Source organism: Musca autumnalis, unplaced genomic scaffold, assembly GCF_047663935.1.
Source record: "Musca autumnalis isolate F117 unplaced genomic scaffold, ASM4766393v1 scaffold_1, whole genome shotgun sequence".
NCBI classification, from domain to species: Eukaryota; Metazoa; Arthropoda; class Insecta; order Diptera; family Muscidae; genus Musca; species Musca autumnalis.
The window spans coordinates 83,608,336-83,622,622 of record NW_027411644.1 but is presented as its reverse complement, the minus strand read 5'-3'; the positions used below and the strand labels follow the sequence as shown (position 1 = coordinate 83,622,622).

Here is a 14,287-nt window from a genome sequence, read left to right as displayed (position 1 = left end):
TCTATTATGTTTATACATCTATACCAAAACCGATTATATTCTGCTACTGAAACACACCGAAATTAAGCGACAACTCCAGTTACTAAGGACATCTTTAATATGGGGAGGATAAGCTTCCAGGGATGAGATGTTCTCTAATTACTTTATTTAAGTATCGTCTGATCACTTTGTCTGATTATTTTCAATGGACGCAAAGTGAGTGTTTCTGAGCAAATAAATACGTCTAATATTCTCACCTTATTAAGCTGTTCACTAAAAAAACTTAATTCGAAAATAATTTTCACATTCCAAAAGTACTTAAACATTCTATACTGTCTCTACTTACCTGCCGGAAGGCATGCAAAACTTCTTGACGTTGACTAAAATGCCGGAAGAGCAAATGTAATGCCCCCGACACCAACGGTGGATAATCATGCATAATTAAATGTAATAACACCCGCAAGAAAGTACGACCACCCTGGCCGTCTAAATCCAAATTGGCGGCATCACCACTTTCGCAATCGAATATACCCTCAGCTTGTATACCAATTGACTCTAAATCGATATTCTTTTGACGCTGTTGAAAAGCAGCAGCAGCTGCTGCTGATGCCTGGGCATCTTGTTGTGTGTTGGTGCTAGAGGTTGTATTTGTGTTTGTGTTCGTGGAGGTGGATGTTGCTGTGTTGGAAGTTGTGTTACCACCAGTACCACTTGATGTAGCTGCCGCGGCGCCGTTAATTCCACTCTCCGATGTTGTGGTAATGGCGGTTGTTGTTGTCTGTACATATGGTGCCGATGTAACGGTAGCAGTAGCTGCTTCTGATTGATTGGCAAATTGCTGGGCGTCACATTCGTCGAATTCACGCTTGAATATCGATAGGAGACAACTAATTCTATAATCCAAACGGACATCCAGAATGAATTGTAGAATTTCAATGATTTTCAATTTTGTATCCATGACCAGGGGGAATTCTTTCATTAGCTGTGATACGGATTTGCGTTGTTGCAGTGATGAAATGGCTGGTGTGGCCATTACCTGGCCAACAGAACCCAAGGCCAAGCTAGTCATGACGGTGTTCATGTCACCAATGGAACGCAGGACACCACCTTCGGCTAAAATTGTGGAAGGAGGAGGAGTAGGGAAAATGTGTGAAATGAATGTTTAATTCTTAAGTGTCAGTGTTTGTCGTGTCCGGTAAGTGTATTTATTTTCTATTGCAAATTTCCTTTGGCATCTGTAGGCCTTTTAGAGAACACTTACCAATTTTTGAATCCTCATCTTCGGCCGCTTTATTTTATTTATTTTTTTAATTAGGCGAAAATAAATTTTGCAAAAATAATTTGAATTTTTTATAAATAAGCCAAGCCAATCTCAAATGCTTTTTCAATATCCAAATAATAAGTTTCAAATACAACTGTTTACATGTCTATATGGCTATCCTTGTATTGAAATGTTCCCTGGCATACTTACAGTCTGTTACCGCTGCCTCGAATCGCCCAGCATTGGGTCCAGCTGCTGTGGAACTATCAATGCTACTGTCCGATACACAATCCAAAATACACAGCAATGTCTTGGTCAAACGCAGCAAATCACTGAAGCTATAGAAGCCAAAGTAAATTAGATCACGAGCCAATTTCACTACCTGTGGAATAAAACAGATAAAATATGAGATAACAAATTAGAGTTTCAGATACCGATGTTATGTGGTGGATATAACACCCAAATGGAGTTATTGCGGGTCGAACGAGACTCTAAGAGAAGCTAGTGGAAATTGTTTACCCCATATGTTGTGTCTTTTGTCTCGCCGTGGCATTAACTTACCTCAAATGTTAGCTTATTTTGTTCCTGATCTGTGAATAGCCACACTTTGGCCGCCACATTGCACAGATAGTTCTCCACAAAAGCTATGGTGGTATTGAATTTTGCTCGTACCGCTTCTTTATTATAATCCGGTTGTTGGTTTTTGCCATCGTAACTAAAAGTGAAAGAAGATGCTGACATCAGATTCGGATTGTCACGAAGTAAAATTATGACGCAAACAAAAGTGTCCAATCTTACCAGTTCTGAAACTTTTGTACAAAATTAGTCTTTGATTCGAACTTTAATTAAATAACGAAAACATTTTGGTATTTTACGGCATTTTATAACTCTAGATAACATTTTACCGAGACTTTTTTTAAAAATGGCGCCCAACGTGGAGTATAATCAAACTAATAAATATACTTTATTATTTGTATGGAATATTTGGCAAATGTGGCTCCATCAAGTGGCTTAATTTGAACCAAGGGAAAGTAGTTAATGGTTTATGTACATCGGCCGCTGTACAAATTTGTTTGTACATAGTTTTGAGTGAGGTTAAGGAGCTAACAATTAAACATGAATCTCTAACAAAGGTTTAGACCCACATGTGGATATTAATGCGTTTAATAGATTATCAAGACTACTCGAAAAGTGTTAAACTACACTTAAGGGAAATTTTAGAACTTTTGCGAGGGAGGTACTTAGAGTTGTGGTTCAATATGTTGTTATTGTAGCAACACAAATATGTTCGCTCGTGTAACTTCTTCAGTTATTTGCTGCTGGTTTCTCTGTGTCCAGACTCAAAAATTTAAATTTAGCAATCTGGACTGGCTGCGTTCATAAAGAATCGGGAGGCAGGTGGTGGGCTTAGCTGGACAGTTAAACAAATGCAGATTATCGTTCGATGCTGCTGCATAGTCCGATCTTAATTGGTCTAAAACCTTGGCAACAGGTACACTGTACCTTTGTACTGCCTGCGCATCTGCATCAGTATGATAGCTATTCAAGCTTGCCTGATAGGCAAGGGGGGTTCCAGTTTGTACCTTTGGACCTCTTTCTCTACATAATGAAGATCTCTCCTGAGGAGCATGGGTTGGACAAGCTTGTCCACGAGATTGTGGCAGGGATTCTCACGGCTGTTATCGCCGTCGCATCGACAACATCTTGTTGTGCTGATGCACCGAAAAATCTTCGTCCGCCTCCTCATGGTCCACTGGTGTCATGAGAAGGCACCCTGTTGCAGTCCTCAGGTTGGTATTGTGGCGGGTTTAAATATTCGTGTACTGCGTAGCGCTAAAAATAACGTAGCACACTGGCGCCGCATATCTTACCTACAAAAGCTCGCGGATTTTTTAAAATATTTTCACGAAGCCTACAAAGTCTCGTGTTTTTTTTTAATATTTTCACGAAGCTTACAATGGCTCGTGGATTTTTTTAAAATATTTGCAAGAAGCCCACAAAGGCTCGTGGATTTTTTAAAATATTTTCACGAAGCCTACAAAGGCTCGTGGGTTTTTTAAAATATTTTCACGAAGCCAACAAAGGCTCGTGGATTTTTTTAAAATATTTTCACGAAGCCAACAAAGGCTCGTGGATTTTTTAAAATATTTCCACGAAGCCTACAAAGGCTCGTGGATTTTTTAAAATAGTTTCACGAAGCCTACAAAGGCTCGTGGATTTTTTAAAATATTTTCACGAAGCCTACAAAGGCTCGTGGATTTTTTAAAATATTTTCACGAAGCCTACAAAGGCTCGTGGATTTTTTAAAATATTTTTACGAAGCCTACAAAAGCTCGTGTTGTTTTTTAAATATTTTCATGAAGCCTACAAAAGCTCGTGTTGTTTTTTAAATATTTTCATGAAGCCTACAAAAGCTCGTGTTTTTTTTTTAATATTTTCACGAAACTTATAAAAGCTCGTGGATTTTTTAAAATATTTTCGCGAAGCCTACAAAGGCTCGTGGATTTTTTAAAATATTTTCACGAAGCCTACACAGGCTCGTGGATTTTTTAAAAATATTTTCACGAAGCCTACAAAGGCTCGAGGATTTTTTAAAATATTTTCACGAAGCCTACAAAGGCTCGTGTTTTTTTTTAAAATATTTTCACGAAGCCTACTAATGCTCGTGGATTTTTTAAAATATTTTCACGAAGCCTACAAAGGCTCGTGGATTTTTTAAAATATTTTCACGAAGCCTACAAAGGCTCGTGGATTTTTTTAAATATTTTCACGAAGCCTACAAAAGCTCGTGTTGTTTTTTAAATATTTTCACGAAGCCTACAAAAGCTCGTGTTTTTTTTAATATTTTTACGAAACTTATAAAGGCTCGTGGATTTTTTAAAATATTTTCACGAAGCATGCAAAGGCTCGTGGATTTTTTAAAATATTTTCACGAAGTCTACAAAGGCTCGTTGATTTTTTAAAATATCCTCACGGAGCCTACAAAGGCTCTAGAGGATTTTTTAAAATATTTTCAGCAAACCTACAAAGGCTCGTTGATTTTTTAAAATATCTTCACGGAGCCTACAAAGGCTCGTGAATTTTTTTTAAAATATTTTCAGGAAGCGTACAAGGGCCCGTGGATTTTTTTTAAATATTTTCACGGAGTCTACAAAGTCTCTTGGATTTTTTAAATATTTTCAAGAAGCCTACAAAGGCTCGTGTTTTTCTTATATATTTTCAGGAAGCCTACAAGGGCATGTGGATTTTTTTAATATCTTCAAAAAGCCAACAAAGGTTCGTGGATTTTTTAAATATTTTCACGAAGCCTACAAAAGCTCGTGAATTTGTATAAAATATTTTCAGGGAGCACACAATGAACATTCGGGTAAACAGGGATATGATAAAATCATGCTTCATAACACTGCCGACCAAGAAGAGGGCACACAAAATTCTGAATATTTGCATCTTTTGACAGTGTGTTAGTAAGGTTGTATGCACGCATGCTGCAAAACAAAAACAAATCAAAACATTTGCTCTCTTTTGTGTGCTCTTTCGTTGCGTTCGGATCGTGTGTGTGTGAATTGCCGAAAAACTTCGTTACTTCAACAATACCAAAGAACGGCACTGCTTTATAAGGAGTCAATACAGCACCTTGTTCCTACTTCTGATCTTGTCGCAAATATCAGTGAATTGTGCGGATGACTTAGACATGCTCCAAATTTAGAGCGCACAACAGGACAACCCTGGCTTCAGCGTATGTCCATACCGACATGTGGCGATTTTAATATCGCCCATCTTTTCAACCTAACCTAAATTTTATGGAGACTTAAAGAATTCCACTACAGGTTAGTAGTCGTGCAGTTTTTTTAAGAAGATTTCTTGCAAGGCTATCAGAACTACTATGATGTGTTTTTAAAATACACTCCTTATAGGGCTCTCTGTGCTATAATCGTTGAATATTTTTCAGAATTGTAACCTGCGTATTTTTGGAATATTTTTGTCCATTAACTTACTCCAAAATTGACATTTTTGATGGTATTTCACTCCACAGGCGAGCATATTTCACTGGCGTTACCGGTTCCTGGGGATCACGGTCAACATGCAAGTGCAACATTAAACGACAAAAGGAGGCACGCAATTCATAGGGCATGGTTTCATCGGACATGCACCTGCAAACATGAAAGTAATATAAAATTAGTAAAATTTCCTAGGTAAAGGAACTGACCACTTACTTCAAAATCAAATCAATATCCAAGTGAGGCGATAAATTGTTCAAGGCCAAATATTGGCGATTCAAACACATATTCGAGAATAAATTCAATTGGTGGCGATAATAGTTTAGAATGGCAGTCTCGAGTTCTTTGCCCTGGGCCACACAATTGGCCAAATCGGCCATGGAACGAGATTCCTAGAGAAAATGAAATATACTATTAAAAAAATCAAATAAAGCGGTATCTCAACCCTTACCTTCAATCCCTTCCACTTCAAGTGTATCTCATATTTAACATTCTCTCCCTCATTATCACCATCCAGGCTACGCAAATCCCACGTGCTACTGGTTTTGATGGAAATCAAATCCAGTTTATCATCATCATCCATGACCTCGGTAAGCGGTGACAGGGGTTTGTTGATATCAGTTGCTGTGGCAAAACCAAATCTTGGAGATTTGACAATTTTCACCTCAGTATCAATGAGAATATCGGAATTCTTGGTACTCAAAACACTTTTACAAATTAATTCCTGGGTCACAGCAATTGCTTTGCGATTCGAGACACAGAGGTCGGATAAATAGTCCAAAAAGCGAGAATCCCAATTATGCATATTTTTCCGTACCAGACCCACAAAGGTTTCAATTTCTGCCGCGGTAATGTGTTTTTCAAGTAGCTTGCGATTATTGTGCAGCAGCGCTGTAATGGTATCCTCAGCCAAAATGTCATAGCCAATTTGTTTTTGCATCAGACCAAAATGTTTGGCTATATATTCCTGATTCTTGCGATAATCCTGTTGTGATAAGCGCAGAATGCGATAACACAAACGGAATATGGTCTTGTAGGGACTATTTTTAGGATCACAAAGCTCATCTAGCCTTAAGAAGGGGCCCTCACCACCCGGGTGTTCCTGAAAGGGTCCTTGCAGTATCTTGAATAGCTGCTTGAGAATATATTGTTCTCGCAGCAATTTCTGGCGATCTCTTATGGGATTTTTAATGGTCAACTCCAGGGCCTTGGTTTTATTCTGTTCATTTTCCATGCCAGCAATGAAATAGACAATATCCTGCAGCAAGGATATCAGGGATTTTCGTTCGTTGATCGATATGGTGCCATTATCCAATTTGGCCGTCACCACCACCAAAACCTTGCAGGCATCATTGGCAAAATCCAAATCACGAACTTCAACGGGGGAAACGGGGATCAAGGCAAAGGCCTCCTTATCTTCCTTGACGGGGGAACAGCATACCTTGGACATAACCGGTTTGTCATCATCAATATCAATTGGTATGGAGGTGGCATGGACCCAGGTATTCGAACAGAGATGTCGCAGCCGGACATAGCTTGATTGTGGCACTAAACTATCGGCTCGGGCCATGGTGGTGGGATCTAATTCAAATACCGTGGCAATGTCGGTTGAAAATGGCACTGAGACTAAACGATAATGCTCCAGTTTGCCTTTATCTAAAAGAGATAGAAAGATAAATTACACTCTCACAAATTCTCTCTTAAGTTACAAACTCACCTATCATGGTGGAATTACAACCAATACCCGAATCCTTGGTATTTTCGGCACTTATATTCAACAGCTGGCTTGGGGTTTGATGCATCTGTTGCTGCTGCTGTAACTGGCCCACACTACTGATATTTACACCATTGCCTATTGATCCTGCCGAAACATTTTCAGAGTCCAGCTCTGCTGCCAAATAGTAACCCGTAGCCAAATGCTTAAAACGATACAAGGAATTCCAGTGACCTGCACCACCACGACACGAATCATGTTGCACAACTTCAATTTCCCACAAGGCCTTACTCGAGGTGGCTGCTGTGGCGCTAGTTCGTCCCGTGGTCCGCAGGAAAACATGCTGCTGCTTCTTATACTCATCCATGGTAAGAAATTTCTCTTGTTCAGCATGAAACAATCGGACCACATCTCCACCCTTCAATATGTGATCCTGATTCTCTTTATGTTCCATAAACAGGGTGATCTTCCATGAGGTGGAAGAATTCAAAACATTGACTTCTTTGCAACCGGGATTATCGAGTAGTTCATAATTTGCCGCCACATGGAGATTCTGTTGATCTGCGTTGACTGGATTCAATATGACCTTATCACCCACCACAACATTATCACCGATAGAGCGCAGCTTATAGAAGGGCATAATGTAGAACCATGAACCCTCATTGCCATTGGCATCCAAGTACACACGCATGGCATTCTTCTCCAGCAGCGAAGGTAGGCGTTTATTTACCGTTAGGTATTTGTTGGATTTCAAGTGTAGCAGTTGAACCACACTGCCATATTGTATGGCGGAACCCAAGAGCTTCTTGTTTTCCGTTTCATTTTGTTTCTTTTCTATTTCGGCAGCGTGCTGAAAGAAGAGAAAAGACAAGGAAGGCGTTTAGAAGTAGTCAACAGCAGGCGAGAAAATAGGGAAAAGGGTGTGCACTAATAAGGAGTCTTTATGGACGAGGTGGAGGGAGACTTTATAGACGACCTATAGGGAACTTTATAGACGAGCGGGATGGAAACATTATAAAAGAGATGAAGGGAGTCCTTTATCCTAGCTGAATGCCGTCTTTGTAAATGAACTGGAAGGAGTCTTTATATACGACTGTATCAGCTTAACCAAGACTATATAGATGAGCTGAAGGGAAAAAGTCTTTCAGAAAGGGTGCATACAATATATAGAAGTACCCTTTCTTGCAGAAGGGGTTTATAAAAGCAACCTTTCTTTCAGAAAGGGTCTATAGAAGCACCCATTCTTTCAGAGAGTGTATATAGAAGAACCATTTTTTTCAGAAAGGTCTATAGAAGAACCCATTCTTTCCGAAAGGTCTATAGAAGAACCCATTCTTTCAGAAAGGTCTATAGAAGAACCCATTCTTTCAGAAAGGGTATATAGACGCACCCATTCTTTCAGAAAGGGTCAACAGACGCACCCATTCTTTTAGAAAGGTCAACAGACGCACCCATTCTTTCAGAAAGGGTCTATAGAAGCACCCATTCTTTCAGAAAGTGTCTATAGAAGCACCAATTATTTCAGATAGTTTCTATAGAAGCACCTTCTCTTTCACAAGGGTAATTTTAGACGACCTTCAGCTCGTCTATAAAGACGACCTTCAGCTCGTCTATAAAGACGACCTTCAGCTCGTCTATAAAGACGACCTTCAGCTCGTCTATAAAGACGACCTTCAGCTCGTCTATAAAGACGACCTTCAGCTCGTCTATAAAGACGACCTTCAGCTCGTCTATAAAGACGACCTTCAGCTCGTCTATAAAGACGACCTTCAGCTCGTCTATAAAGACGACCTTCAGCTCGTCTATAAAGACGACCTTCAGCTCGTCTATAAAGACGACCTTCAGCTCGTCTATAAAGACGACCTTCAGCTCGTCTATAAAGACGACCTTCAGCTCGTCTATAAAGACGACCTTCAGCTCGTCTATAAAGACGACCTTCAGCTCGTCTATAAAGACGACCTTCAGCTCGTCTATAAAGACGACCTTCAGCTCGTCTATAAAGACGACCTTCAGCTCGTCTATAAAGACGACCTTCAGCTCGTCTATAAAGACGACCTTCAGCTCGTCTATAAAGACGACCTTCAGCTCGTCTATAAAGACGACCTTCAGCTCGTCTATAAAGACGACCTTCAGCTCGTCTATAAAGACGACCTTCAGCTCGTCTATAAAGACGACCTTCAGCTCGTCTATAAAGACGACCTTCGGCTCGTCTATAAAGACGACCTTCGGCTCGTCTATAAAGACGACCTTCGGCTCGTCTATAAAGACGACCTTCGGCTCGTCTATAAAGACGACCTTCGGCTCGTCTATAAAGACGACCTTCGGCTCGTCTATAAAGACGACCTTCGGCTCGTCTATAAAGACGACCTTCGGCTCGTCTATAAAGACGACCTTGGGCTCGTCTATAAAGACGACCTTCAGCTCGTCTATAACGACGACCTTCAGCTCGTCTATAAAGACGACCTTCGGCTCGTCTATAAAGACGACCTTCGGCTCGTCTATAAAGACGACCTTGGGCTCGTCTATAAAGACGACCTTCAGCTCGTCTATAACGACGACCTTCAGCTCGTCTATAAAGACGACCTTCGGCTCGTCTATAAAGACGACCTTCAGCTCGTCTATAAAGACGATTTTCAGCTCGTCTATAAAGACGACCTTCAGCTTGTCTATAAAGACGACCTACGGCTCGTCTATAAAGACGGATTTCGGCTTGTCTATAAAGACGGATTTCGGCTTGTCTATAAAGACGACCTTCGGCTCGTCTATAAAGACGGCCTTCGGCTTGTCTATAAAGACGACCTACGGCTCGTCTATAAAGACGACCTACGGCTCGTCTATAAAGACGGATTTCGGCTTGTCTATAAAGACGGATTTCGGCTTGTCTATAAAGACGACCTTCGGCTCGTCTATAAAGACGACCTTCGGCTCGTCTATAAAGACGACCTTCGGCTCGTCTATAAAGACGACCCTCGGCTCGTCTATAAAGACGACCTTCGGCTCGTCTATAAAGACGACCTTCGGCTCGTCTATAAAGACGACCTTCGGCTCGTCTATAAAGACGACCTTCGGCTCGTCTATAAAGACGACCTTCGGCTCGTCTATAAAGACGACCTTCAGCTCGTCTATAAAGACGACCTTCGGCTCGTCTATAAAGACGACCTTCGGCTCGTCTATAAAGACGACCTTCGGCTCGTCTATAAAGACGACCTTCGGCTCGTCTATAAAGACGACCTTCGGCTCGTCTATAAAGACGACCTTCGGCTCGTCTATAAAGACGACCTTCGGCTCGTCTATAAAGACGACCTTCGGCTAGTCTATAAAGACGACCTTCGGCTCGTGTATAAAGACGACCTTCGGCTCGTCTATAAAGACGACCTTCGGCTCCTCTGTATATAAAGACGACCTGCGGATAGTCTATAATGACGACCTTCGGCTCGTCTATAAAGACGACCTTCGGCTCGTCTATAAAGACGTCTATAAAGACGACCTTCGGCTCGTCTATAAAGACGACCTTCCGCTCGTCTACAAAGATGACCATGAGCTCGTTTCCAAAGAAGACCATGAGCTCGTCTGTAATGACGACCTTCGGCTCGTCTATAATGACGACCTTCGGTTTGTCTATAAAGACAACCTTCTTTTCGACCATAAAGACGACCTTCGGTTCGACCATAAAGACGACCTTCGGCTCGTCTATAACGACGATCTTCGGCTCGTCTATAAAGACGACCTTCTGCTCGTCTATAAAGACGACCTTCGGCTCGCCTATAAAGACGACCTTCGGCTCGCCTATAAAGACGACATTCGGCTCGCCTATAAAGACGACCTTCGGCTCGCCTATAAAGACGACCTTCGGCTCGCCTATAAAGACGACATTCGGCTCGCCTTTAAAGACGACCTTCTGCTCGTCTATAAATACGACCTTCGGCAAGTCTATAAATACGACCTTCGGCTCGTCTATAAAGACGACCTTCGGTTCGTCTATAAAGACGACCTTCGGCTTGTCTTTAAAGACGACCTTCGGCAACTGAGGGAGTCTTGTTAGTCGACTTTCAATAGCTGGTATCTTTTTTCTATAGACGTACAGCAGCTTAGGGGACTTTTTACAGACGAACAGGTGGTAGCAGAAACTTGGCAACGGTGAATGCAGAGATTATTTCATTCCTTATTATTGTTGTTTCGGGTAAATCCGGTACAAATAACCCTTTGTCGTGGAGGTCTTCTAACAATAAAAGGGTTTTTCGGAAGGTCTTTTAGACCTCTTTAGAGGGTCTCCTAGCAATAGAATACCCCTTTAAGAGGTCTTCCAACAATAGAAGACTACTTTTGGATGTTTTCTAGCTTAAAAGACCCCTTTTAGAAGGACTTGTAGCAATAGAAGACCCCTTTAGGCCTAGCAAAAGAAGACCCCTAGCACCGACGTAGCCAGGGGGGAAATGGTAACTTTTTATACGGTTTTGGTACATTTTACTTGCAAAAGTTAAAATTTTTTCCATTGGGCGCCCCTCCGAATTGGTGTCGAGAGCCATTTCTGACTACGTCCCTGACCCCTAGTTGTGTTAATTCTTGGTAACACCTTTTGTTGATGAATCAATCCGAATCTTCATACTTACATGCAATCTTTTCAATAAATTTGTATCCGTATTTGAGCTGGCTGATTGTTTGGCAGCCTTCCAGAATTGTTTCTGGGCCGAATAACGGTTCATGGGACATACTTTTATTAAACAATCTGTAAAAAGAAAAAAAAAACCCAATAAAAATCTCTGAAACTCACTTTGTGTGGTGTCTGTGTCACTTACCTCTAAACTTCTTGGGTGGATAATTTAAATCGCCTGCCTCAGGACATACAACGGTACGATCATCAACCAAACTAAATGATGCAGAACACAAGAAGTTAACATAAAATGTGAACATCCCGACGGACAGACTCCTTACTTACCCAAGAGTGCTGAGAAAACCGCAAACACTGCCTTCAGCAAAGAGTGAAACAATGTCACCCAAATGCAAGAAACTTGCCGAACCAATTATATTGTCACCCATTGTTGTTGTTGTTTGTGTTGTATTGACGGTGTGCTTGTCCACTCTCTGTAACAATAAAACGATGAATGTTATGAGGGGTATTATGAATAAATGTGTGGATAGGAAAAAATGCTTACAAAAGAAGACAAAGATATGGGGAAACTGTGAATAAACGTTAATAACTATTTTGGGAACTATACAAAAGATACACTGAGGAAAAAAATTGATTTGGAAGAGATATGGGGATGAAGAGGATAGGGTAGTTACATTTGTTAATTGGTTTAGTCGCAAATTTGGGCCTCCAAAGTGCTGAGCTGAATTTGTTCTTTCCAAGGCCTATCTCGGTTTTCTTAATTTTTTCTCAGTGTAGAGTACCAACACTTACCTCCTTCTTACCTAAGCACAATTTCGTCGTCGTCTTTTTCTACTACAAGTGGCCATACATGTGATGATGGCTGCTGCTGCTGGTGCTTAGGCCCCAAGTGGTTATTCTTCTTCAACAGACAAAGATATCACCAACATTGGTTAGCTGGCATATGTCAGCCAACAACAACAACAACGACAATGTAAAAGACACAAGGATGAGGATAACGATATGACCTGGATGAGTGCGACAATGTGGCTGTATATGTGTGGTGAATGTCCTCTAGGCAATTTTTCTTGCAATCTGTTGCTGCTGCTGATTGTCCTTTTTTTCTTGGTCAGGCTTTCTTTTTTCGCTGACTTTTTCTACTTAATTTGTATTAAACCGTCAGTTGTAGTTTGCTTTATGGTTATCTTTATGGTATTATGTTCTTCGGCTAGTTGTTGTGATTGCGCATCTGTTGGGGGGTTGTTGTACTGTAAAGGGAAAATCAGCAGAAAAAAGAATAACATGAGAAATGGGGGAAATTTGTTTTTCTTTTATTTAAATATAATAACATTCAACCAACCACCCTAAGGGGTTGGGTGAAAGGTTCAATATGTAAGAAGTGAATATGCGGTATGGAATGGGGAATATAAGGCCCTTGGACCGAATGATAAATAATTAAAAAAGCATTAAGTTCTATGAGGGGGGGATTTTTAAAGCCTCCATCATAGGGGAAACCGAAATCTTCGAAACGGGGACCTTCGAATTATCTATTAAAACCTTCAAAATGAATAACAAGGGTTGTTGGTGAACCGACATAACGCCCAAATTCATATTGGGTGTTGTGACCTCCCAATGTTTTGTTTGATAAATATAAATTTTGGAGGGATTGGAACCTCCTAGACTTTATAATTAACTTTAAATTTTTGGTAAGTGGACGGCCTTTGGTCGCAATGTAAGACTTTCGCCCTGGGACGGACTTAATGACGGCTACGAGTTCGAAATTCTCCCTTCGTTTGTAACACTTTTATTAATAACGGACTCAACGACCAATGGGTTTGGGGGTTATAAGGAGTAAAATTAAATTCGGCCTTATGCTCGCAGTCTGGAGGGTCAAAATGTCCAATTTTTTTCTTTTAGACTTATGTATGTTCGCTGGGCGTTAAGGTTGACAACCTATCATGATAATTGATCATGACATCATGGGTTTTATTACTCGGAATTGCGGAGATTAATGAAACGAAGTTGAACAACACCTGCTGTCTTCGGAATTATGATGAAATTGATTAGAAGTGGACGTGGAGGACTTGCAATCCTATTGCATCGGTCTGATCAGTACAGACTTATCTCGCTTGAGCGTGACTCTAGTTTCCCATACTTGGATTGTATGGGGGCAGCTGTCAAGTGTGAAACCGTTGAGATAAAAATGCTGAATGTATATAGCCCGACGATTAATAGATGTCTCGCGTACGTTATTCGCCTGAAATCAGACCACGATCTATGGCATTCCATAACCAGAGAGGCATAATGCTGGCTGAACAGATAGATAACTCCACATTTTGCATAGAAAACGAGGGGAGCGTCAAGGAGGAGGCTGCCATAGTTGGCTTGACATATCCATTATGTCTGATAAATAACGTAACTTGACATCAAGCAATTCCCCTTGATTCATACCATCTCCCTATCCTCATCTCTGCCAATAAATCCCCTACTTAATAAGCGCTGAACGCCGTACTTTCCTCAACCATGGGGAAGCCAATTGGCAAGCCTTCAGAGAATTCACCAACCAATGGTTCAGAATACTGGCTAATCCCTCTGATGTTGGGGAGCAGAGCTGAATTCCCGAGACAACATCACCATCAAATAAGGCCTAATTTCCCAGTAGAGTGTAATGAGTTTCTCCTTACGAAACCTGGTGACCCCAGAGTCAGCATTGGAGTTCAATAGGATAGTCGGTAAATAAAAGGACA

The 14,287-nt window shown here is 41.0% G+C and overlaps 1 protein-coding gene across 15 annotated transcripts in view; it reads right to left on the bottom strand.

Moving 5' to 3' along the window:
• The window catches only part of Itpr (Inositol 1,4,5,-trisphosphate receptor), a 153,440-nt gene that overhangs the window by 30,537 nt on the left and 108,616 nt on the right, over positions 1 to 14,287 (bottom strand). For 9 of the 15 annotated variants that reach the window (XM_073983166.1, XM_073983157.1, XM_073983149.1 and 6 more), the window contains 12 exons: positions 12,354 to 12,808; positions 11,889 to 12,034; positions 11,749 to 11,819; positions 11,563 to 11,678; positions 6,956 to 7,802; positions 5,690 to 6,894; positions 5,455 to 5,630; positions 5,236 to 5,391; positions 1,802 to 1,955; positions 1,451 to 1,622; positions 1,241 to 1,267; positions 326 to 1,092 (listed from right to left, as the gene is read on the bottom strand). In XM_073983166.1, coding sequence (XP_073839267.1) covers positions 326 to 1,092; positions 1,241 to 1,267; positions 1,451 to 1,622; positions 1,802 to 1,955; positions 5,236 to 5,391; positions 5,455 to 5,630; positions 5,690 to 6,894; positions 6,956 to 7,802; positions 11,563 to 11,678; positions 11,749 to 11,819; positions 11,889 to 11,989 — 3,792 coding nt within the window. In that variant the 5' untranslated portion in view covers positions 11,990 to 12,034; positions 12,354 to 12,808. The remainder of the gene's footprint in view (positions 1 to 325; positions 1,093 to 1,240; positions 1,268 to 1,450; positions 1,623 to 1,801; positions 1,956 to 5,235; positions 5,392 to 5,454; positions 5,631 to 5,689; positions 6,895 to 6,955; positions 7,803 to 11,562; positions 11,679 to 11,748; positions 11,820 to 11,888; positions 12,035 to 12,353; positions 12,809 to 14,287) is intronic. The other 6 variants (XM_073983217.1, XM_073983225.1, XM_073983211.1 and 3 more) reach the window with 2 other exon arrangements.